The 26259-nt window shown below is 47.5% G+C and overlaps 1 protein-coding gene across 2 annotated transcripts in view; it reads right to left on the bottom strand.

The window, feature by feature from the left end:
* Nucleotides 1–509: 509 nt before the first annotated feature.
* Nucleotides 510–26259, bottom strand: part of LOC123054570 (ubiquitin) — a 98202-nt gene continuing 72452 nt past the window's right edge. The window contains exons 1-3 of one of the 2 annotated variants that reach the window (XM_044478365.1): nt 3000–3197; nt 2414–2627; nt 510–863 (exon numbers count right to left, since the gene is read on the bottom strand). In XM_044478365.1, coding sequence (XP_044334300.1) covers nt 764–863; nt 2414–2627; nt 3000–3102 — 417 coding nt within the window. In that variant the 5' untranslated portion in view covers nt 3103–3197 and the 3' untranslated portion in view covers nt 510–763. Of the gene's footprint in view, nt 864–2413; nt 2628–2999; nt 3198–26259 lie in introns of those variants that run through there. The other variant, XM_044478364.1, reaches the window with a different exon arrangement.

Raw genomic sequence — 26259 nt, forward strand, 5'->3', positions numbered from 1 at the left:
TTGCCACATTTACATTCAGGTTCAGGTGTCAATGCTTTGTATGTCTTGTAACTCTGCAGTTTCCTAATTCTCAAGTTCCCTCCATGGACAGAAGGGCGCTGCAACTATGAATAGCACCGGAGTATGGTCCCTTCCCTGGGATGAAATGTACCCGGTGGACGACGGTGGAAATTTCATCTATGAAAGTACTATATAGATGGATTCAGTGAAGGTGACAATGCAATGTGATTTCACAACTGCAACTCTGTTTTGCATGCAGGTGGCATTTTGTTTCCTAACAAATTTGTACTTCAGAGTTTTGACAGTGCTCGTCAGGTGGCATTTGGTTTCCTAACAAATTTGTACTTCAGAGTTTTAACAGTGCTCATGCTACACCAGATAGAGATGCAGCAGCAAATGCAGAGTTGCATATTTTTATTTGGACGACGAACACGAAACCATGCAATTCCCAAGTAGGAGTAATTAGCAGAATATGCTGCCAGGAGAAACTTGATTTAACCATAGTACATACATGACAGAAATATATAGAAAGCAAGAGCATTACTTGACTTCATCATCCATTCAAGCTAGTAGACCTCAAATACCTGATTGATTTCATCATTCATGCAAGAGCAAATTGGACAGTACTACGAGAGAAACTGATACAAGAGCATAGGGTTCTAGATTCCAGAAGCAACATTTAACTGAAACTAAGACTCGAACCAAACTTTGAATTCCCAGTTAATCCAGCTATCGCATGTCACTTTGTTATGTTTCCAACGCTTCAGTGGGGGCGCAGCTTCTCCTTGGGCCTGATGTCATTGCTGTGGCCGCACTTCTTCTTGCGGCAGTTGGCAGACCTGAGGGGCAGGCGTGCATAGCACCTGTAATGCAAAATCATGGACAAGTTAGGATATAATCTTCTGAACGACTAGTACTTGTGATAAGGCAAATAGAGTAACGCATGAACTAATACTAATACTTGATGAAAGTATGCTATAAGCTACTAGTTCCCTTGATCCAAACCACACTGAGATATGATCTACATACGCATCCATGCATCCCCATCGAACGGCTCACAAAAGAAACATGGCATTTCACAAACTTCTATCATGCATGCATAGACATCCAGATACAAATATCAAACATGTACACAATTGCATACTGATGAATCGTGAAAGAAATAGTCCATCTACACCTCAACTAGTACTTGATGAGAAGTATGCTAGTAAGCTAGTTCCCTGGATCTAAACCGCAGAGAGATATGATCTACATATGCATCGATCCCCATCAAAGATACCACAGCAGAAACATCACAATTCACATAGAACTAACATCATAAACTTGTATCCAGCCTAACATCACAATTTGCAACAGCAGGATATATCGACGTGTAGTGAAAGAAATACACCATCTACACCTCAAATAGTATGCCAATAAGCTAGTTCCTTGATCCAAATTAACCACACAGAGATATGATGATCCCAATTCACAAGCTTTAATAGACATCCAGATACAAACATGCATGTAAACAACAACAGTATATTGATGTATAGTGAAAGAAATCGTCCAAGTAGTACTCACTCCCTCCGTCCGAAAAAGTTTGTCCCTCAAATGGATGTATCTAGCACCAAGTTAGTGCTAGATACATCCATTTGAGCCATTTGAGGGACAAGCTTTTCTGGACGGAGGGCGTACTTGATTAAAAGTATGCTAATTAATAAGCTAGTTCCCTCGGTCCAAACCACACAGAGATATGATCTACATATGCATCCATCCCCATCGAACAGACCACAAAAGAAACACCGCATTTCACAAAGTTCTATCATGCATAGACATCCAGATACAAACATGTAAACAACTGCATATCTATGAATCGTGAAAGAAATGGTCCATCGATCTAGTACTTGATGAGAGTATGCTAATGAGCTAGTAGTTCCCTGGATCCAAACCACATGGAGATATGATCTACATATGCATCCATCCCATCAAACAGAGTACAAGAGAAACATCACAATTCACAAGCTTTTATCATGCATAGACACATCCACATAAATACAAACAGGGCATGCATGCAACAGAAGCATATATCGATCTGTAGTGAAAGAAATACTCCATCTATACACCCTCAACTAGCAGTACTTGATAAGAAGTACTCCCTCCGTCTGGAAAAGCTTGTCCCTCAAATAGATGTATCTAGCACCAAGTTAGTGCTAGATACATCCATTTGAGGAACAAGGCTGGGACAAGCTAGTTTAACCCTTTTCAAAAAAAAAAAGAGACAATAAGCTAGCTCATGGATCCAAACTGACCACACAGAGATACGGTGATCCCCATTGAACAGACCACAATAGAAACATCTCAATTCACAAGCTTGTATCATTCATGGTGATCCATGTATAGTGAAAGGAATGGTCCAAGGAATAGAACATACTTGCGGCACACAAGCCTGTGCTGCCTGTACTTGAGCGCAAGCATGCGCAGGTTAGGCTCCATCCTGGTGGGGTAGTACCCGCCCTTGCCACCGCCGACGAGGCGCAGCGTGAGGTGAAGCGTGGACTCCTTGTGGATGCTGTAGTCGGCCAGGGTGCGGCCGTCGTCGAGCTGCTTCCCCGCGAAGATGAGGCGCTGCTGGTCCGGCTCGATACCTGCGATTATTGAAGCCAGCACAGCGTCCGCAGTTAGCTTAGCGCCACAAGGTGCTCGCAGTTTAGCACCGCAAACTGTAAAATCGAGCAAGAAACAGAGGATCCGCTCAGATCCAGACCGATGGCGTAGAAAAGGTGGCTAATTTGTCCTACCGCGAGGCCAATTGCAAGGCAATCCAACAATATGGAACCCGCCGGACAAGCTAGCGGAGAAAGCCATGATATTTTCTAACCCAAGAAAAGGTCGTCAGGGAGAGGGAGGACGATCTGCTCTGAACCGGGGCAAGATCATCGATCGAACAAAGAAGTAACACAACCATCCCCGGCGAAGGCGACCGGAGGGAGTCACGGACGAAGGCGGAGGGCGCGTACCTTCCTTGTCGTGGATCTTGGCCTTGACGCTGTGGACGGTCGCGAAGCTCTCCACCTCCAGCGTCATGGTCTCCGCCGTCAGCGTCTTCACGAAGATCTGCATCGTCTCCCCGCCGGTTGCTCGCTCCTCCTCTGCTCTCCTCTCGCCGGGCGGTGGTGGTGGACTGGTGGTGGTGGTGGAAGTGGACTGGCGCCGCGGACGTAGTGCTCTTTTATAGAGCGGAGTGGAGGAGGAGGCGCAGCCGCTACGTAATCTATGGAAGCCCTAGCGAGCGAGTGAGGCCCCGTCGCCGCGAAGCCCGGGGCTCGGTCGGAGCTGCCACACTCTACAGATTTGGCCCATTGAAGGCCCAAGGTCTAAGCCCCTTTCCAAACCAAATGATCTGATTCATCTAAAAGAAATGATCTCACAATGTCTTAAAAGCAAACTCGTCCAACTCTTGTGAAAATTTTATTTCGCATTTATGCATTCCGAACATGGTTCCTATATTCGCAGTATTCCGTTTGAGCATTTCTTGGACGATTAATATCCGGTAACTCCAGCTCAAAAATAAATAAATTTGTAACTAATATGAACGGTCAAACCTTGTGAAGTGTCAATCTGAACCTCTCGATACAATATAAGTATATTACTGGTGCTATTTATCATATGAAAATGTGTTTGAAACACTACCTAAGATTTAAGTATTTTTGTCGCAGTTTATCAGATTTAATAACAAATTCCTCCTTTTTTTAAATGCTAAGTAGTTTATTTTATGAGCGAAAGAGAGGCCATCCTCTCCTATTTTAATTACTGAAACCATAGGTTTTCGAAAGTACAACTCACACCACACACACTCTAAGCTAGACGAAAGCGAAATATATCACTAAGTTCTAGGGCTCAACAGCTAGACTACAAATTCAAACGGGAGATAGAATAGCAAACCGCTTTGTTCTTAGCGTCAACAACTTTGCCTCTGGGTCCTTTATTTGCAAAACAGACCAATCATTGATCTAATTACACATCAGTTTCACAAACATCAAGATCGCATAATTTCTATGTGTCAAAGATTATAGCGTTTCTACATTTCGAGACGCAATTCAGGCCCAAGCTCAAAGACGTCGTTGCCGGTAGTGCGCACGTACACTTCGAGGCTTCTTCTCCCAGTGGTGCTTGCATGCCATACATATGCCTCAAGCCGAGGAACAGCTTCCAACGGCGTGACGAACCGCCATCGGTTTAGGTGGCGGCCATGAATGGTTGCACGTCGCATCTGGCGTTAGCCTAGCAGGAGTGTCACCCTCCTCACAATCGCCGGGAGGCTAGCCTCGTGTCGACCGTCAACGGCCTCGAGGATGCATCCCTCACCGGCACCATATAGCAGGCGAGGCTTAGCCAACTGGAGCCGTTCCGCATCGTCGTCGCCAAAAGCGCAGGCGGCGAGCCTCAGGTTGGCGGTTCAAGGATGCGTCCCTCGACAATTAGGCTCTATTATAGTGGTGCAGTTTTATGAGAAAAGCATGGGTATTTGTAAGAAGGAAATCGAGGATATGTCCCACATTGGCGCCATAGCAGGAAATGCTTAGCAAGCAGGAGCCGCTCTGCATCCTCGTCGTCTAACTCGCAGGTAGCGAGCCTCAGGTCAACGGCTCAACGATGTGTCCCCCGACAATTATTTTCTGTTCTCGTGGTGCAATTTTGATGAGGAAATCGCGGGGATTTGTAAGGAGGAAATTGAGGGGATTAGCGTACTATGACGTTCTTCTTATAGCAAGGGATTGGTTCCCGAGTTAGAGTTGTAATACACGATGGACGAATGGACAAACAGATAGATCAGGAAACGTTTAACAGATGAAATTTTGGAGAGTTATAATACGCAGCGGGCGAATGACAAACAACCAGGACTAGCGACGGATCAGGAAACATTTGACGGACAAAACAAAGAGTATCACCTCCCTTTATTAGTAGGTAATAGAAAGAGAGATGTTGTATCATAAGAAAGAAAGGAAGGAGAATTGACGGAGCTGAAGGAAGTCGGTAGAGTTGTGGCGATCGTGCAAGGGGTGGGAGTAACGATACGAACAACAATGGATTATCTTTAATAGTAGAGATTTATTAAAAATATATATTAAATTGTCCAAAAATCCTAAAAATGCATATGATAGGTCGAAATGATGAAAAAATGCATTATTCACGTTCATGTCATTTGCATTCATGTTTGCATCCATTCAAATGTGTGTTTTAATTAATAGGATTAAATGGCTTTATTTAATTACAATAATTCTAATTAATTAATCCCTACTTAGAAAATTAAGTGTAACATATGTCTAGTCTGACCAAAAATGTGTAGAATCTGAATATGATATTACCATGCATGCATGTTAACCACCTCTAAAATCATGTTTTATGATTCAATCATAATAAATGCCTATCTTTTGATATGGAGATGGTTGAAAATGCTATATATAATTGCTTGCACTTCATTTAATATGACTAGCCCTAGCTTTAATATCACTTCAACACTAGTGGAGAAAAGCCTAGCTATGGCGTGCCAAAAATTGCCTTGCTGGCGTAGACACACGACGCCACTAATATTGCGTCATTGCTAAAAAATAGTGGTGGAGTTGGAGGACACATCAGCAGTATCCTACATCGTGTTGGCGTATCACCAGTGCAACGCCAGCACCAAGTTCATCTTAATTCTGGCGTGCCTACTTGTCCAATGCTAGCAAATGATTTTTTGGTAATTAAAAAAATTGATCATCAGCACTAGCTACTTACTTAATAGATACTAATGAACACAATATACTCATCAACACTAGATACTTACTTAATAGATAATCGTTACAGAAGAGGTTCATGAACTCAACAAGTTGATATTAAACTTCTCAAAAGTTGCTCACCCAAGTACTTGTTGGGGAACGTTGCATGAAAAACAAAAAAAATCTACGCACACGCAATGATCTATCCATGGAGATGCATAGCAACGAGGGGGAGAGTGTGTCTACGTACCCTCGTAGACCGTAAGCGGAAGCGTTTCACAACGTGGTTGATGTAGTCGAACTTCTTCGCGCTTCAACCGATCAAGTATCGAACGCACGACACCTCCGCGTTCTGCACACATTCAGCTCGGTGACGTCCCTCGCCTTCTTGATCCAGCAAGACGTCAAAGTAGTAGATGAGTTCCGTCAGCACGACGGCATGGTGATGGTGATGGTGAAGTGATCTCCGCAGGGCTTCACCTAAGCACTACGAAAACATGACCGGGGTGTAAACGGTGGAGGGAGCGCCGCACACGGCTAGCAGTTGATCTGTTGTGTGCTAGGGCACCCGCACATATATATAGGTGGGAGGGGGAGGGGAGAGGCCTAGGGGCGCCCCAAGTAGGACCGAATCCTACTTGGGCTCCCGCCCTTGGCCGCGCCCCCCTGCCATATATGTCGGTGGGGGAAGGAAAGAGGGGGGAAGAGGGAACGAAGTGGGAATCCTAATTCACACTTACCTTTTCTCCTTCCCCTTTCCTTCTCCACCTTGGCCGGTGAATATGGGGGCGCATCAGCCCCTTGTGGCTGGTGTGTTTCCCCTCTTGGCCCATAAGGCCCATATCTTTTGCCGGGGGTGCCCAGAACCCGTTCTGGTGACCCGATAAGTACCTGGTACCCCCAGAAACACTTCCAGTGTCCGAATACTATCGTCCTATATATCAATCTTCACCTCTCGACCATTTCGAGACTCCTCATCGTGTCTATGATCTCACGCGGGACTTCGAACAACATTCGGTCACCAAATCACATAACTCATATAATACTATATCGTCATCGAACATTAAGCGTGTGGACCCTATGGGTTCGAGAAATATGTAGACATGACCGAGACACCTCTCTGGTCAATAACCAATAGCTGAACCTGGATGCTCATATTGGCTCCTACATACTCTACGAAGATCTTTATCGGTCGAACCGTTATGACAACATACGTAATTCCCTTTGTCCATCGGTATGTTACTTGCCCGAGATTCAATCGTCGGTATCTTCATACCTAGTTCAATCTCGTTACCGGCAAGTCTCTTTACTCGTTTCTTAATACATCACCTCGTGACTAACTCCTTAGTTGTTTGTTTGCAAGCTTATGATGTGTATTACCGAGAGGGCCCAGAGATACCTCTCTGATACTCTGAGTGACAAATCCTAATCTCGATCTATGCCAACTCAACAAACACCTTGAGATACCTGTAGAACATCTTTATAATCACCCAATTGAAGGAAATGTGCCCTGGAGGCAATAATAAAGTTGTTATTTATATTTCCTTATATCATGATAATTTTTTATTATTCATGCTAGAATTGTATTAACCGGAAACTTATTACATGTGTGAATACATAGACAAACAGAGTGTCCCTAGTATGCCTCTACTTGACTAGCTTGTTTATCAAATATGGTTATGTTTCCTAGCCATAGACATGTGTTGTCATTTGATGAACGGGATCACATCATTAGAGAATGATGTGATCGACAAGACCCATCCGTTAGCTTAGCACTATGATCGTTTAGTTTATTGCTATTGCTTTCTTCATGACTTATACATGTTCCTCTGACTATGAGATTATGCAACTCCCGAATACCGGAGGAACACTTAGTGTGCTATCAAACGTCACAACGTAACTGGGTGATTATAAAGATGCTCTACAGGTGTCTCCGATGGTGTTTGTTGAGTTGGCATATATCGAGATTAGGATTTGTCACTCCGACTGTCGGAGAGGTATCTCTGGGCCCTCTCGGTAATGCACATCACAATAAGCCTTGCAAGCAATGTGACTAATGAGTTAGTTGCGGGATGATGCATTATGGAACGAGTAAAGAGACTTGCCAGTAACGAGATTGAACTAGGTATGGTGATACCGACGATCGAATCTCGGGCAAGTAACATACCAATGTCAAAGGAACAACGTATGTTGTTATGCGGTTTGACCGATAATGATCTTCGTAGAATATGTAGGAGCCAATATGAGCATCCAGGTTCCGCTATTGGTTATTGACCGGAGAGGTGTCTCGGTCATGTCTACATAGTTCTCGAACCCGTAGGGTCCGCACGCTTAACATTCGATGACGATTCATATTATGAGTTTATGTGATTTGATGTACCGAAGGTTGTTCGGAGTCCCGGATGAGATCACGGACATGACGAGGAGTCTCGAAATGGTCGATAGGTAAATATCGCTATATTGGTAGGCTATATTCAGACATCGGAAAGGTTCCGAGTGATTCGGGTATTTTTCGGAATACCAGAGAGTTACGGGAATTCGCCGGGGGAAGTAGTGGGCCTTAATGGGCCATACAGAAAAGGAGAGAAGGGCCTCAAGGGGTGGCCGTGCGCCCCCCATGGGCTGGTCCGAATTGGACTAGGAGGGGGCGGCGCCCCCCTCCTTCCTTCTCCCCTCTTCCTCCTTCCCTTCCACTACAAAAAAGACACATCCGTGACATTTTGGGTCGAATGATTTTTTTGTCATACTTATGACACTTCTATGACGATAATTGTGACAAAACCCGGTATCATCATAGATGTGGTGGGGTCCTACTTCTATGACAAAAAATCATGACAGAAAATGGGCTTTTCGTCCTGGGCGGGTCGGAGACGCAGCTGCATGACATTCTTTGGGCCGTCCATGATGGAAAAAACCGTGGTAGAAGCGAGGGCGAGGAAAATATCGGGGTGTTCCCGGTTACGGTGGGTGGTCGGGGCCGAGCGATGCGCGTTTCTCTCGTACACGCACGTGCGTGGGTGCGAGGCGTTGGGCTCTAACTGAACCTGAGCGAGGCGTTGGGCTCTAACTGAACCCGAGCGATTGCACTGCACGCTATGCGTTACTGAACCCGAGCGATCGATCGATGGCTGTTAACTGAACCCGATCGAGTGATTCCTTCGCCACTGCTGCTAACTGAAGCTGATCGATGCTGCCTCTGGATGAACAGTGAGCGTTGCTAGGGGGTTGGGATGAACAGTTCCCGGTGGGGGTGGATGAACAGGACCCCGTGGTGTTGCCTCTGGATGAACAGGACCCCGATCAATCAAGCCGGTTGGGGCTGGATGAACAGGACCCCGTGGAGGGCTGGATGAACAGGACCACCCCGTGGAGGGCTGGATGAATAGTAGACGGTGGAGGGTTGGATGAACAGTAGCCCGTGGAGGGGTGGTTGAACAGGAGCCCATGGAGAGGGCTGGTTGAACAGTTGTTGGTGGAGTAGCGCGCGGTGGAGGCTGGATGAACAGGAGCCCGTGGATGAACAGTCGCAGGTGGAGGCTGGAGGAGGTCGACGGTGGATGAACAGTAGCCCGTGGAGGCTGGAGGGGGTCGACGGTGGAGATGAACAGTATCCCGTGGAGTCCCGTTTTGCAGTAGGCCACACCCCTCCCGATGAAAAGGACCCCCGTTTCGACCGTAGCGCTCCAACACAAGTTCGTTTCCTCTGTTTTGCGGTACGCCACACCCCTCCCGATCAACAGGACCCCCATTTCGACTGTACGAGGTCCGTTTCCTCCGTTTTTCGGTACGCCAGACCCCTCCCGATGAACAGGATCCCGTTTCGAACATGGCCGGTCGAACACAAGGTCGTTTCCTCCTTTCTGCGGTACGCCAGGCCTCGTTTCCATCGGCTGTTCCGTCCAAGCCCTCCCGATGAACACGACGACGCATTCCGTTCCGACCCAGCCGGTTGGCTCCCCATGAACACGACGACGACGTTGTTTCTCCGTTCCGACCCTGCCATGTACACGAGCCCTGGCCGTACGTATGCGCGAGTAGGCGTTCGAGACCTTGCCCGTATGTACGTACGTGGCCGTATTTTCTTTCTTGCACACTGGCCGCTGTACGTACGTGTACATGCTACGTGCGCGCCTCTACATCGACCAGTATGTACGTACATGTTCCCGACCAGAATGATAACGCTACGTACACTTCGACCAGGTGGGTCTCGACTGTTAGGCATTTCCTTGCCTGCGAAGATGTAGCTGGTGGGTCCCAGCAGTCAGGGGGTGAATCATTTTTTTTTGCCCGGACGCACTTCCTTGCGTGCGAAGATGTAGCTGGTGGGTCCCAGCAGTCAGGGGGAAACGTATTTTTTTGCGAAATACGGTGGCCCTTCTGGTGGGTCCCCGCTGTCAGGTGGAGGAATAATTATGTTGCGCGTAATAAGCAGACACTTCCTTGATGCGGCCGTGGACCCAACTGTCAGCCTCTCCACGTACAGTCCACGTCCGATGGAAGCCGTTCCTTGACCACATTGACCACGCCGCGCCGAGAGCACCAGGGCGGTGGACGACGGCGAGGCCTAGGAAGGGGACGACGCGGAGCCGGGAAGACGCGGCAGTGGATGCCCACGCGTAGAGGAGTATGAGGGTTCACTGGTTCGCTACGGTGTGAGGCTGCCGTCGCCGCAGAATAACAGGGGGTGTGGGTGAGTAGAGGGATGGCCTGGCCAGCGGTGGGAGTAGTAGGGCGCGGTGATGCCTTCGCCGCATCGCAGCCGGCCACGGGAGGCAGGAGCACGAGGCACGACCGCCGCTGGTTTGGGCGGCTGGAGCAAGAAGACCAGAGGTTGAAGAAGCACTACGGCCGTTGGATGGACATCGTACGGTCACTGGAGCTAGAATCGTGCATATTGACTAAGTTGACAAAGCCCTCCATCCCTGTCAACTTAGTAGGCCCACAAGTCAGCCTGCCACTATACTGGGTCCCAGCTAGCAGGGGGAGTATTCATTTTTTATGCGTAATAAGGAGGCACTTCCTTGCGTGCGAAGATATAGCTGGTGGGTCCAAGCTGTCAGCGGCGGTAACGTTTTTTTCGCAAAATACAGAGGCCCTTTCGGTGGGTCCCAGATGTCAGGTGGAGGAATCATTATTTTGCGCGTAATAAGGAGGCATTTCCTTGCGTGCGGCCGTGGACCCAGCTATCAGCCTCTCCACGTACAGTCCACTTCAAATGCATGTCGGTCGTTGACCACGTTGACCAGGCCGCACCGAGAGCACTAGGGCGGTGGACGACGGCGAGGCCTAGGAAGGGAACGACATGGAGGCAGGGAAGACTCGGCAGTTGTTTCCCACGCGGAGGGGAGTACGACTGTACGAGGGTTTATTGGTTCGTCTTCCGTCGCCAGAGAATAACAGTAGGTGCGGGTGAGTAGAGGGATGGCTAGGCCATGGGAGTATGGTGGGGCGGGGAGGAGAGAGCAGGCAGTCCCGCGGGCGCTTGTTTGAGCGGCTGGAGCAGGAAGAGCAGAGATTGAAGAAGCACGACAGCCGTTGGATGGACATCCAAGAGTCACTGCTTGTGCGTCAACCTTTTTTTAGGAAAGCCTCAAATCTGTGGAAAACATCATACAACCCATCTGCCATTATTTCTAATAACAGCCCATTTGCTAATTCTTAAGGTTTTTTTTGGAGCCCATATTCTTTTTGTTAGCATTACAGCCCATATTGTGGCCACGGTTAAAAAATTATATGAAATTTTGCATATTTCAGTGCGGTGTGAACTGTTTTTAATCCCGAAATTTTGAGTCAGATTCAAACTGATTTTAAAAATAAATGTATATCAATATAAAATCCAACAAATTGTCCACGCATAAAAATCAATGCAATTTAAGATCTCGAAATGAAAAAAAGAAATTTGAAACTAATTGCCGGTTTGATGTGTTTTAAAAATGTACAACCCATTTCTCATTACTGATAGGCCATTTTCTCGGCCAGCCGAATGAAACTCTCCTCGTCTTGAAAGATTTGCAGCCCACCAGGCCTGACAAAGCGACTTACTTGGCAAATCACAAAAAACTGGCCTCTGGCCGTGGACCCAGCTGCGGCCGTGGACCCAGCTGTCAGCCTCTCCACGTACAGTACTCTTCCGATGGAAGTCGGCCGTTGACCACATTGACCACGCCGCGCCGAGAGCACCAAGGCGGTGGACGACAGCCAGGCCTAGGAAGGGGACGACGCAGAGCCGGGGAAGATGCGGCAGTGGATGCCCACGCGGAGAGGAGTACGAGGGTTCACTGGCTCGGCTGCGGTGTGAGGCTGCCGTCGCCGCAGAATAACAGGGGGTGTGGGTGAGTGGAGGGATGGCCTGGCCAGCGGTGGGAGTAGTATGGGGGCGGTGAGGCCTCCGCGGTAGCACAGCCGGCCACGGGAGGCAGGAGCAGGCGGCACGACCGACGCTGCTTTGGGCGGCTGGAGCAAGAAGACCAGAGGTTGAAGAAGCACTAAGGCCGTTGGATGGACATCGTATGGTCACTAGAGCTAGAATCATTCATATTGACTAAGTTGACAAAGCCCTCCGTCCCCGTCAACTTAGTAGGCCCACAAGTCAGGCTCCCACTATGATGGGTCCCAGCTGGCAGGGGGTATTCATTTTTTTGTGCGCAATAAGGAGGCACTTCCTTGCGTGCGAAGATATAGTTGGTGGGTCCGACCTGTCAGCGGAGGGAACATTTTTTTGGCGAAATACAGAGGCCCTTCCGGCGGGTCCCAGATGTCAGGTGGAGGAATTATTATTTTACGCGTAATAAGGAGGCATTTCCTTGTGTGCGGTCGTGGACCCAGCTGTCAGCCTCTCCACGTACAGTCCACTTTCGATGGATGTCGTTCGTTGACCACGTTGACCACGCTGCGCCGAGAGTACCAGGGCAGTGGACGACGGCGAGGCCTACGAAGGGAACGACACGGAGCCGGGGAAGACACGGCAGTGGCTGCCCACGCGGTGGAGAGTACGAGGGTTGACTGGTTCGGCTGCCGTCGCCGGAAAATAACAGGAGGTGTGGGTGAGTAGAGGGATAGACAGGCCAGGGATGCGAGTATATGATGGGGCCGTGAGGCCTGCCCGGCAGCACATCCGACCAAGGGAGGTGGGAGCAGGTGGTTCCGACGGCGCTGGTTTGGGTGGCTAGGGCAGGAAGATCAGAGACTGAAGAAGCACGATTGCCGTTAGATTGACATCTAACGGTCTGACGCTGGTAGAGTCGATTGTTGACTAAGTTTCTTTTTTGATAAACCTTGTGTACGCATGAACTTAGTAGGCCCACAAGTCAGCCTCGAAATCTGTGGCAGACAACATAGAGCCCATTTGCTAATTTTTAATAATTTGCAGCCCATTTGCTAATTTTTAAGTAATTTATTAGAGCCCATTTTCTGCCCAGGACCACGGTCAAAAAGTTCAACCTTATTTTGCATATTTCGGTGGAGTCCGAACTTTTGTAATCCCGAAATGATAAACATTTTTAAGAACTTATTGATTTGCCAAAAAATCGTTTTGTTTTTGTAAGCAAATAAGACGTGGGACAATTGAGTTGGTTTAAGGGAAAACCAATGGTAAAAAAAACAGCGCTGGGAGGGAAAACAACAACAAAAATAAGGATGTAAATATGAAAAGGAATTATATGTATTTTCAATATAATGATATGTGTATATGAACTAGTAAAACTATAGGTAGAGATTAGAAAACGGATGTAGGACATGCGTTTCAAGAGGAAAATAGAACTGGGCTATGTGTTTGATTCAGTAAAAAAAACTGTCTGCGGATGTTGTAAGACAAAATATAACTAACGCTGGCGGGCCAGAGGCCGGTAGATACCTGCTAGATCTTTGTGCCCCGTTGTCGTCATGGGCTGGGCCTGTTAAAAACAAAACCAAGCCTGGGCAGTCTACAGCCTAGTTGAAACTTGCTCGACCTGAAAAAACAATATACGTGCTCAATAAACGAGAGAATTCTGCAAGTACAGACTGATAACTGGGATGCAGCAGGGATATTGTTTTTTACATCATGATAATAAGAGCATGCACTTGTTTCGAAAAATTTGGAGAACTGGGAATTCGAACGGCAGGTGCTTATGCTACCCATCAAATAAAAATCAGGTGCCTGAAAATTCGTTTCGAAACAAATGATTTAGCTTTATATCCACGTCGACCCTCGGCATGATGGTTGGAAGCAAATGCCAAGTTCATACCAAAAGATCGTTAACAACAATACCAACTTGCAGACGACAAGGTAGTACAAGTACCAATACCAAACTAACTTATAATCTTTTTACTCCTAGCCCTAGTGTTCATCTGGTAGAAAATCTTGCAGAGGACCAGCTCCCGCTCCTTCTCTTGCTCCAGGTCCCCGAGGTGGTACTGGTGCATCACTCAGTTGGTCCTCTGCTGGTCGAAGTTCTTGTTGGTGTGCAGCACCAGGACCTTTTTGCTGCCCGTCTGCCGGCCATTGACCATCACCGGCAAGGTATTGCCGGTGTTGTGCCACATCGCGTGCATACCGCACTCCGACTGTATCTTGCGACGCGTCCACGTGCCCCTTTTGACGCCGCGCTGGAAGAAATTCTTGCTTAGGCCACTCAGTGTGATACGTGCACTATTGTCGAATACAGGTTTTAGTGTACGTAGTTGGCATTTTCATAACATCTTTGGCATGTTGTTGTCACTTGTTTCACTTTTTATTAACTGTCAAATTGTAATTGCTTCACCAGGCCTGCGTCTAAAGAGAAAAATAGAGCTATGAACAAAGGAATATGTTTGTGCAAGTAGACGGCCGATCGGTGTCTTACCTGGAAGTTTCTCAGGATGGGTGTAGCATATGCCGTGCTCGCTGTCGATGGTTGGTATGAACAAATTGATGAGAGGGTGAGATCTTGCGCTGTCAGCACTCACTTTGGACTCAAGGTGCTTGATCAGCTCCTGATCCGTGGGATCGAACTTGACGCCAGCCGGCAGCACCGGCCAATCCTTCTTCGACTTGCATGGGTTAATTCCAGTTATATGGTACTCAATTTATGATTAATCGACTGTTTTAAGTGAATGATGAAAGATTTCGACAGATAATTGGTACTCCAAATCTGAAGTCCAGAATACCCGAACACGCCGCCGGGATTCTTGTGTCACCTCACGCGCAGCGTGTTGTCATGTCAATTCAATGTGTGGACATGATAAACACACTCTCCCTTGGCGAATGGAAGTTGCATAGCACGGTAATCATCGCCGGTGATATGATCGATGATTGGTTGGATGATCGGATAATTGAGCCCGAGGAACATGGAGTGGTTGCCGAGGCTGTAAACCCGTCTCCAGTTGAATACGCCTGGCCCAACGGAGCTGGGATCTTTCTCGAACACGAAGATGCCATAGCCATCAATGTCACGAACGCCCCAGGCATTGCATTGCATGTGGTTTGATGAAATGGTTTGGTCAATTTGGCACGTGCAAATGAGCATCAAATGACCACCGTCAGCTGAACGAGCGATAAACCACCACCCATGGGCTGGTATGATTCCAGGTCCTGGAATCATGAAGGCCATCGCATTTGCGTCTGCTGCAACAATTCAAATTAGAGACCAAAGGGACAAAAATAAACAATCATGTTCAGAGTATGTGTGGAATTAAGATTACTATAACAGTGACACATATCATAGACAGAGAATTGCAATGCCGTGGTCATAATCATACCCCAAGTTAAAAAAATAAGCCAATGGCTTTAATATTCTAGAAATATATCATGGTTCAAACATCATGTAACAATGAGAGGAAAACAGATATGACAGGGCCTACTCATATTCTACCATAGCACTTTCTACAGTTATCATATCAACTCTAAGCAATAACATGCGTTGTTATAAAAATCCTGGAAATGAGAGTAACATATAGCAATCATGAGGTTATACTAATAATATCTATTCTAACAATTATTAGATACCAACTGTTCTCATATCAACTCTAACAATAACATGTGTGGTCATAAAAATCTAGGAAATGAGAGGAACATATAGCAATGATGTGGTTATAGACATACTATATATTCTAAATTTGTAACAATGAACAGGCAGCCGTATTCTTAAGGTAAAGATGAGATGAGATATAACAGTTACACGATGATAGATTCCACCAGTATAGGCAGCCAATCTGTGCGTCGACCGCATAAACGATGCCATCATGCACTATAGCATTAGACAGAAGTGTTGGGTAAAGAGAATCGACAATGAGCCATAACCATGTATGGCGACCGGATTCCAGATAGACTAATCCCATGTTGAACACGGCAATGAGCTTGTAATCCATGCAGTCTTCTGATGGTGTGGGCACTTCGCAGATTACAACCTTCGGCAAATAGAGGTCGAGCCAAAAGCTCGACGCATCTCGTGCATAGTAGGCAGGAGTGTCCGGCAGGCCGCGAGGCTCGATGGCGGCGGTATCCAAAGATGGATGGGTGATCTCTCGCTGGGTGTAGATATCCATGAGACACCACGGACTACCGGATTGGTGGATGAGGACGATCCAGTTGGCCTTCATGCCCGCCCAGTAGTGGCCGCGCATGAAGGACAGGTGGACGGGTAGTGGTAGCATGTCGAGGGGCACCACGACAACCTCCGTAGGATCGTCAAGTCGGTGTCTGGGCCACCTGCGAGGATCGGGCATCAGCAAGCAGGGTGTCTTGAAAAGAGCCGGCCGGTTGCAGACGAGTAGACGGTACAAAGACACCGAGCATGCGGCCAGACGGACGGTGCTGAGTAGGTCCATACGATTACAGATCTGCTCCAAGAGAACATCGGGGAGGGAATTCCAATCGTGGCTCTGCGTGTCAGTCGGTTCTACCATTGGGGTTTTCGGTGCCTACGATCCAGCGGGGAAGTGGATTCGGGCGGGCGAGCGAAGAAGCTTCTCCTCATGTGGCCGAGTAGTGAGCGGGGGGATATGGTACGCGCGAGCTACCAAAGAAGATAGCGCAGGCGGGCGAGTAGTGAGCGGGGGGAAATGGTGTGCGGCCGACGATGGGGAAGAGAGGTGGAAGAAGAAGAGAGGAGGAAGAAGAGTGGAAGACGGGGAAGAAAGTGCATTAAATCTCAATTCTACTACTACTACGAGGATATACTGTCCTTCGGAGTGTAAATAGTTACACCGATGACATGTGGGTCTATGACAAGAGGGCCCATATGTCAGTTAATGGAGGACGGAAGCGTGCTCTACTAGCAAACATGATGGCAGTACTGGGTAAGGCTGATTTAGTAACACCAACACACTGGTTCAGCTTATTAATTAAGTGTCCCATCTGCTGCAGCGTGTATTGTCACTTCGCTGCGAAGACTAGTTGAATAGTTCTCTCTGACTGAGATGCAGAATAATGGATCATGAAGACTTCCTTTCTACATTATCCCTATGCCTCTACGCTTACTTCACTCATTTTGCTCCGTACGTAGTCACTTGTTGAAATCTCTAGAAAGACAAATACTCCGTATTTGGGAACAGAGAGAGGATTTTACTCCATATTTAGGAATGGAGGGAGGATTTTACTCCGTATTTGGGAACAGAGGGAGTATCACCATATGGAGGGAATAGAGGAAGCTTGAAATATGAACATGTCAATGGGAGGGAGTAAGCCCCATGCATGCATGCAACATGCAACACTCACACGTACACATGGACACACGCAACACTCACGCACCCATGCGGCACACAGCACACGATGCAACATACACGCTCACGCTCAAGTGCTCAACCTACTCCCTACGTCCGTGAAAGACTGTACATTTAGAGATTTACACATTGACTAGGGCATAATTAACGCCGAAAAGTAGCAGACTTATGTGTGCATGCAACCATTGAGAAAAGAAGATTAAATGAAGGTCGTTGCATGCTGTATTAAGGATAGACATGTAGCCTATACCTAGAGCACAAGTTGGTGCATTAGTCAATCAATATCGATTTAGATTAAAGGCTAAATGCATTGGAAGTGTAGATGTACTACACTCTTTGTTTTTTAGCTGATTTCTTTGCTCTGCCAACTGACAGGTGGGACCCAGAAACCAGGTGACAATTTAACCAGTCAACAAAGTGCCACGCCGACTATGTGGCCGGTCAGTAGGGTGCAATACGGTGCTCTACGATGAGCTAGTGATCGTATAATCACCGCAAAACTATATATAGTGACCGTAAAGAGCGTACTGTTACATACGTTGACCGCCAGTGTATTTTCTCGTTTCAAATTATGCCATATTAACCGGAAAGGACACATTATGGACTAGTACTAGTACTGCTTTGATGTGTCCCGTCAACTCGCCGAACGAGGAGAAGCTTGCTTACTACGCCTCTCCCTCGCCCACACGCGTGGTGGTTCGCAGGACGAGGAGAGGGTTTTGACTACAGCGCCCTCTCCCTCTCCCTCTCCCTTTCCCTCGCCCTCGCGGTGGACGTGCAACAGTTCAATCGGTGTCAGATTGCCAGAAGCATAATGTGTATTGTAGTATCATCATTGTTGGACCTTCCGAAGAGGCGAAGAGCCAAGTGCAAGGTTCACACGAGTACGAACTGTTGAACCTCCCGAAGAGGCAAAGATCCAAACGCAAGGTTTTATAGGAGTTGTCGTCCTAGTAGGAGCATACTACAACTATAGCGAACGATGCTACTGTATGATGCCGCCACGTCACGTATATCCAAAGTTGTGCCACCTTTTTTTTCTCAAAGAGCATGTTGGAGCCCGTGCAACAACCACACAAGTTGCACGTACACATAACACATCTACTAGTAATAAATTCTAAAGGACAAATGCCAGTATGCCACACAAGTTCATCTCCAATTCATGTGATAAATTTGTGCACGACTAGTCTACATATATTCACAGCGCTGCCGTTCACAATTTACCGTACTCCACTTACACGTTATAGATGGGCTACATGTCCTCCTCCAGGTTCCAGTCCCAGGTGTTCTTCATGGATGGCACGATCCATAGCGGTGGGCAACGGGAATCATTGTCGCAGCTTTCTAGTCCGGTTCCACATGATGAAGACTCATCCAAGCTGAAGCGGCATAAATCAGGGATAGCGTGTCCCAGCATGTCGTTCATCCGGCGGTGCGCACTAAAGACACAACCATGCTTCATGAACGGCAGGCCCTCCGTGTCGTGCACGGAAGGTGGCATCCGCTTCACAATGGGGTAGTTGTCCCCAATGAAAAGCGAGTACTCTCCAAGAGTGTTCCTCGGCACCCACGTAGCATCACGGGGGTCGAACTCGGCGCCGTTCATCTGGTACACGCGACATCTCAGATCTGGACACATGGTGACGTACATAGTCAAGGTCCATGCATAATAATGTTGTGCTCAAATATGGCGGTCAGTAATACTGTGCAGCAAATAGTACTACTCCGGTATAGAGGAAGTAAAATAACCGGCTTATTATATATAGCCACTCTTGGCTACATGGATGAGATAGTAAGACATGGAAAAACAAAAATGGTGGCAGCTAGTGGGTTCAAGTCTTCAAGGGCCTAGCTAGCTATACGCGTCCTCCAAGGTAAAAGGTACTCCTACTAGTACGTAAGTAGAGTACTAGTACAACAATGAAAAAGAAGGCGAGAGGGTTAAAAAATGGAATACCTGGGTAGATGGTGACGGTCCGATCGTGGTAGATTGTGTGACCATGTTGCACATCAGTGGTACCATGGTTAACGACTGCTAAGATAGTTGATCCCAATATGCCAAAGTCAGCTACAAGGTTCCATGTTAGACCGAATCGCGGATGCAAATGCACATCCAGAATCGGCTATCTTATTTTGATCGCGGGATGACTGGTCCCTGAAAAATAATGGAGTACCGTTAGGGATGCAAATGATGGTTTGTGCATTCCGTTTGTAGTCTCTCGTACCGTAGGATGGCAACCAGATTAAACAAGTCCCCTGGCTTGTCACCGCGAAGATGCATCCTAGATGGCGCACGTCGTCTTCGAACGTGTAGGGGTACAAATCTGCCGCCGCCAACATGCGCCAGCCTCTGCCGTTACTGCCTCTTGCATTGATGGCAATCCTTATGTCGAACACTGCGATGAGATAGTAATCGTCGTAGCCGCGTCGCTTTGTCGGCGGGTCCGCAATTGCTATCTTTTTCAATCTCATGTAGGCATCATCATACGTATTCAAGCCCAGCCAGTCCGGAAGGCCGATCCAAATGGTGGAGAAGGGGTTTACCGGAACAGCTGCACTGCTGTGGATGTTGTGCAAAATGATGGTGGTATCCGGCCGGAGGTATGTAAGCCAATCTTCGTTGGCACCGACCAGACCTATATATAAGACGGTGGGCAGTGTAGAAAATACGGGATGGAAATGGAATAACTAAGTACTACATGATCAAACTCCATTACTGACCTGCTCATCGGACAAAATCCGACTACCTCTCAACGTCGGCAACTCTAGCGGAGTCAACGTGCAACCATGGCCAGGGAGCGGTGGACTGTTTGAAGGATTGTCCCATAGAAGAACCTTCTCCTCGAGGATGCATGGAAGACCAACAAGCATGGCCTTTTCCCAAGCCATTTTAAGCACCGTCTTGAAAAAGTTGGTGGAGGAAGCACCGAGTCTTGCGGCAGTGAGGACGTTGGAGCGGCGTGTGATTTCTCCCAGAGGATCATTGTCCAAGGTCTCCCAGCCCCGACGAGGAGGATAACCGCCTGGCGAATCCATGGGAGCAGCGACGAACTTCCTTCTCATCGGGGGAGGGGAACTGGCGAGGAGGAGATAAGAGCGTGTAACCGCAGGGCCTCGTCCCTTCCAACTGTAGATCGTTCCTTAGCGAAGGGGTGAGGCTATTATTTACTACTAGTACTAGCATTATGGGATGTTATGGGATTGCATTATACTGTAAATAATAGCAGTAGTAAGAAATTTTTGGCACTAGCTAGTAGTTTTTGGCGTGGATTAAGAAATTTTGGGTATGTTTTTGCTATTTTTTGTACACGCGAACTAGTGTCAAAAAACGTCTTACATTATGTGACGCGGGAGTACGTACTCGTACTGTAGCAGTACTAGTACTACTTTCTCAACTAGTAGTGCGATGTACTGTACTTCTAGTATAGTGCACCAGTTTTGAACTCTTGAATCTCAGGGCCAAGGAGCTACAGTTGGATGTGGAGGGTACTACTGTTCTCTAGAACCATCGTTGTACTATCAATGCGGGAAAGTACACCTGCATAGAGGCCTAGTGGGTACTCTCGGTGCTCTATTTAGCCGCTCCTCTCACGTAGCTGGCCTACTCAGCCGCTCCTCTCACGCACACACTAGCAGCCTGTTTATCAGCGACGGTTACTGCGGGGGTAGAACATTTGAGTTATTTGATACAGCAAGACTAGGCTTTTCGCTTCCATTTGTGGAGGTGTAATGGATCTCGTCGAACTTTGTTAGTAGTTCCTTCTTTATGAATGAGATGAAGCAAAGCTTTTGCCTCCGTTTCAAAAAGAACACGTCAAGAGGAATTTCTTTTATAGTAGAGCCGATAATGGAGTGAAGTCCAGGCGTGCAACGCCACAAGCTACAGAGTAGTAGTAGAGCACTTTACGTACAGAGCCATATTGCACAGTTCCCAATGCCTCGCCAAGCTTTTCCGGCTCCTCGGGCTTAATTGGGAGGCGCTAGTTTAAATATGCTACTAGCTGATGAGGAAGCTGCAAGCGAGGTGTGGCTAGGGCGAGCATGCGAGCCACGAGATGCTGGGAAGGAAAACCCGTGCACGTGGCTAGGCTATCCAGTGCACCCAGATTGTGGTGCCGCATGTCCGTTTGACTTCAAAACTCAAACTACCCGTGTAAAATTTTGGCTCGCAGCAAAGTTACTATTTAAAAAAAGGCTGCCGTGCGTTCGGCCAAGATCGAACCCACAAAACGAGGTATACACTCCCGCGACCACTAGTAGTATTCGTTGGAGTACAACGCAACCTAGAATCGCCTTTTGTCGCTAGTAGTACATTGTTCCTTACAAGAAACCCCTAATAATGCAAGAAACCACTAATAATGCCAAGAAACTACTACCACTTGCATATGTGGCAGACTTAAGATAAGACTACCTTATCAACCATTGTACATGCTCTTGCCAACCAGCCCTACCAAGAAACGACTACTCTACAAAGTGCCGTTATAGGCACGTTTCAACCCATGGCCCTGTTTGGATACATTTGTTGTCAATCTAACCCTGCCATCCAAACACCACTTTGGTTAGAGTTAGTTCAGGGTTAGAATCTAACCTCTGACTTAGAGTATCCAAACAGGGCCCATGTCGCCCATTAAGTCAACGCCTTCTATTCGACCGGGCGTTATGACTTGTGGGACCTACATGTCAGTCTGCACAAAAATCCCCGAGTGACCTCCTACCTCCGGCCCGTCCACCTAGTCATCCTCGGCCATGGGACGCAGCTACCGCCGCCGGCAGAAGGCGAGGTCAAAAACCGCCGGCGGTGCGGAGCCCATCTTGCGGCAGCCCGGATGCCAGCTCCGTCCGGCGCTCGCGGCCGCTAGCTAGCCAAGATAGCTCCGTCCAGCTGCTTGTCTGCAAGGTTTGCTAGCTAGATTGGCACGGCGGCGCGGCGGCTTGCTCGCGCGCGCCGCGCTAAGGCCAGCCATCTGGCTCGAGCGAAGGCCAGCGCGGCGGCTTGCTCGCTCGTGAGTCACGCTCGGGCCAGCCTGCCAACCCGTGCGGAGGCCAGCGCGGCGTCCGGCCCGTCCGGCGGAGCGGCGGCCAACTCGCTCATCACCGGCGCCACCGACGAACACGCATCAGTACTGTTTGAAGTAATGTTCAGGAAAAATAATGATTTGAGGGGGAATAACAGGATAGAAGGTCAGATGTGGGTCCCTCGTGTCAACGGTCAAACAAAATGTGTTGGTTTAAGCTGCCTCGTCAGCACGGACGTGTGGGCCAACCCTGTCATAAATGGGTTTAAACTAACCTAATCGGTAGGTAGTAGTTTTTGGCGTGGATTAAGAAATTTTGGGTATGTTTTTGCTATTTTTTGTACAATAGATTCTTCCTAGGGCTGGTTGAAAGTGGTAGTTTTTTGTTAAATACTCTACATATTGTAAGTAGGAGTGAAAGTTAAGCTTTGGAACCCAATAAGCAAGGCTAGTTACATAGTGCATATGTGTACATGATTGAAAGTAAATATCAACCATGAGTGACTAATATCTTGATGGAAAACTCGAAACTATGGAATACTAGGGAAAAATTGCATGGTTGGAAATACTAGCAATGTTCATGTGCGTTGCAACGAATCATAATTAGAATAATACTTATTCACAAACTTGATACAAAACACTCTAATTTTGATATACATATATCACTAGAGATATATTATGTTTCAATTAGAATATATTCCTTGGGCTGTTTTGGTGAGGTCAGGGAGGGATGTGGTTGGTTTTAAGATACTAATTATGGGTTTTTCTGCAAATTGGTAGACAAGTGGGATGTTTGTGAGAAAAGGCAACAACTTACCTCACAGTCGTTAGATGTAGATCTAATGGTCACAAACGACGGATGGCAGACACACCATCATCACCAACTTAGTCTTCTGTAGGAGTACTAGCAAGATCCGTGCATTGCACGGAACATCAAGATGCATTTTTTTATAAAAACACTCGTTGTGATTGACCCATGCGGGAGTAATCCCATGTGTAAAAACTAATGATATCTCGAGAAATAGGAGATAAGGTGAAGAGGAGTGGGGCGTGGTGGTGATTGGTGGTCGGACTGAGCGGAGGCATGGGGATTGACGACGCCGGCAGCGGCCACCAGGCCAGTTTGTTCCAGAGGCTTCCTTTCTTAATTGCTCAACAATGAGGTTGTTGGAGATAAGGATGAACGAGGGAAGGCCTTGTCTGCAAATGTGGAGAGGGGTGCGGGTATCTTTTAGTTTAATTTCCATCAGTCAGATATAGATCGGACGGTCTATATTGCAAGATGGCACGCGTACCATCATCACCAACTCGGTTTTTTATAAGAGAAGAAATATAAGTATGGAGATACAAACGTATTATCGATACTTGTTTCCGTAAACTAGCATCTACATTCTATTCAACGCCTCAGCATGTGAGGCCTTAGCACAATGACTTCTCGACTGTGTAAAACAAAGGTTTTCCCGTCGCCGATAAGGAGGGGGTGACGGCGGCGCGCTTTTTGGCTTGCTCTAGTCCTAGTAGTCATACTAGGTGGTCTAAGCACGTGTAGATTTATTCTTTTTCACGTCTCGTGTTCGCCGTACTGCCACGACTGTTGATGAATAGACGGTAAGTTATTCACGGGGAAACCCTTGTTGAGCGTGTTTGCGAGAGAGAGAGAGAGAGAGAGACAGTGTGCGTGTGTGATATGTCTAGAGACTGAGGCAATGATAACAAATTCTTTGTGTCTATGTGTGTGGAGGATAGAGAGAGACATGTACATGGGGCTTTGTGTTGTGTAACGTGGAGACACATATACATAATTAGAGAGTGAGTGTGCGAGATACACATGCGGACATGGGGAGAGATGAGGATCCAGATTAATGGGTGTTTGTGCGTGTCTGTGTGTGTTTGTGCGCGCGTTTGTGTGTGAGAGGGAGTGTGTGTATGTGGAGTAGAGAGACCACTAATGATGTAAACCTAGTATAAGGGAAGGGGGAATGGTGTGACATGTGTAGTAGCGGGATAGCATGGGTGCGGGCGGGGGGAGCAGACTATTTGGAAGAGACATCGATTGTGTGTGGGAGAGGGGTGTGAGAGCGAGAGAGAGAGAGAGAGCTAGCGACGGAGAGAGAGAGGAAGAGAGGGGGCGAGAGAGGGGGCGTTTGTGTCCATAAATGGCGTATAGATAGGGAGACAATGTTGATGTTGTTTGAAATTGGCCTATGTACGGAGACGCAAGGGAAGCGAGTCATCGTGTGTGTGATAGGGACTTCATGAGAGATCTAGAATAGATGGTGTAGAGAACAATGTGCGAGATCGAGAACGATGATACATTAGGGAGCTATGGAAAGAGTCACGACATATATGTATACAGGGAGGAGCTGGGGCGGGTCCGCATGTGGGAGAGATAGAAAGAGGAGAGTGGTGCACAAGGAGACAAAGTGTGCTTGTTTTGCAGTGGGGGTGGTGTGTGAGGTGAGTGTGCGAGAACCACATAACTAGGGAGATAGACGTTTGGGGGCGACGTTTTGTGTGTATGGGAAAGATACACTCTACATAGTGCGTGTGCTTGGGAAAGAGAGATGCCGGGAGACCTAGCTAGAGAGTGGGGGAAGAGATGTGTGCATGCCCAAGAGACAAAGTGATAGAGACCTATATTGGGGTCCCGACTTTAGAAGAGAGAGGGGTGTTAATGTGCTCGTGTGTTGGTGTTTGGGGGAGAGAACGACTTCTCTGTGTGTGGGGGGGCGACGAGGGGGGGTTGGCTTCAGATAAAGAGTGAGGTGTCTATATTTGAGGGACTTTAGCGTAATTGAGATATACATGGTCAATAGTGTGTGCACTCAAGGTTGATCAATTTGTTTCACAGTTTGGACTATGAGATAACGATACTTTTGAACATGCGTGATATACTTTGATGTACCAGAATTACAAACCTAAGATTGGAATTTTGGAATTCGACTCCATCATTAGCTTTTGTAATTCATTTAAACGGAGGTACATTTTTAAGCCGGGATTTCGTGATTTCAAATTCATATATCAAACCTAGAGATATACACATACGGGCATGTTCAAACTTTATAATCATCCACTTTATTCATACACATACACATTTTTGCTTTTGTCATCATATTTAGGATAAACACATTTGGAATTTCATTTGAATTGGACCATATGATGGTATTTGCTTGTAGTAGCTCAATGATCCATATTTGAATTGAATGGACAATCTAAGTTTCGAGTTGGAGACATTGATTTTCAAAACTTGCACTTTTTTTGCGTGCAAAACAAACAAATTCTCGGCCATGATATCATAGTCGGCCGTACAAGAGCAGAATATAATTTCAGGCGCCAAAAGCTTTCAAACTTCCCGCTCACATCGAAATATCTCGCGCCCGAAAGTTTAGCCCTGCGATATTCCTGTTTTACCCCTGCCACATGAACGGAAAAGGGCTGCTTTGGTAACTCCATTGTTTTCCCCTCTTTGCCCCCAACATTCTTCCCCAGAGCCCCTCCCCTTCCCCTCCCGACCCCCCCAACCACGGCAAGCCGCCGAATCTAGTCCTCCGCCGCAGCGGTGGACCTCACACCCCGACGGATCTACCTTCCGCACCTTGGAACCCCCAACTGCCAACTCACCACTTCACCGGAGCCGCTTCAGCGACTGGCTTGTACACCGCTCCAGATCTCCTTGACCGCCATCATGGTCCACCGCACCGGATCTGCTTAACCGGCGCCCTCGTCCACCACAGTGTAGGCCCTTCACTGACTCCCTCGTCCGTCCCTTCGCTGGCCCTTCATACAAGCCCTCGTCCGCCGCAACAGATCCGCCTCACCGAAAG

This window comes from Triticum aestivum, chromosome 2D (genome assembly GCF_018294505.1).
Source record: "Triticum aestivum cultivar Chinese Spring chromosome 2D, IWGSC CS RefSeq v2.1, whole genome shotgun sequence".
NCBI classification, from domain to species: Eukaryota; Viridiplantae; Streptophyta; class Magnoliopsida; order Poales; family Poaceae; genus Triticum; species Triticum aestivum.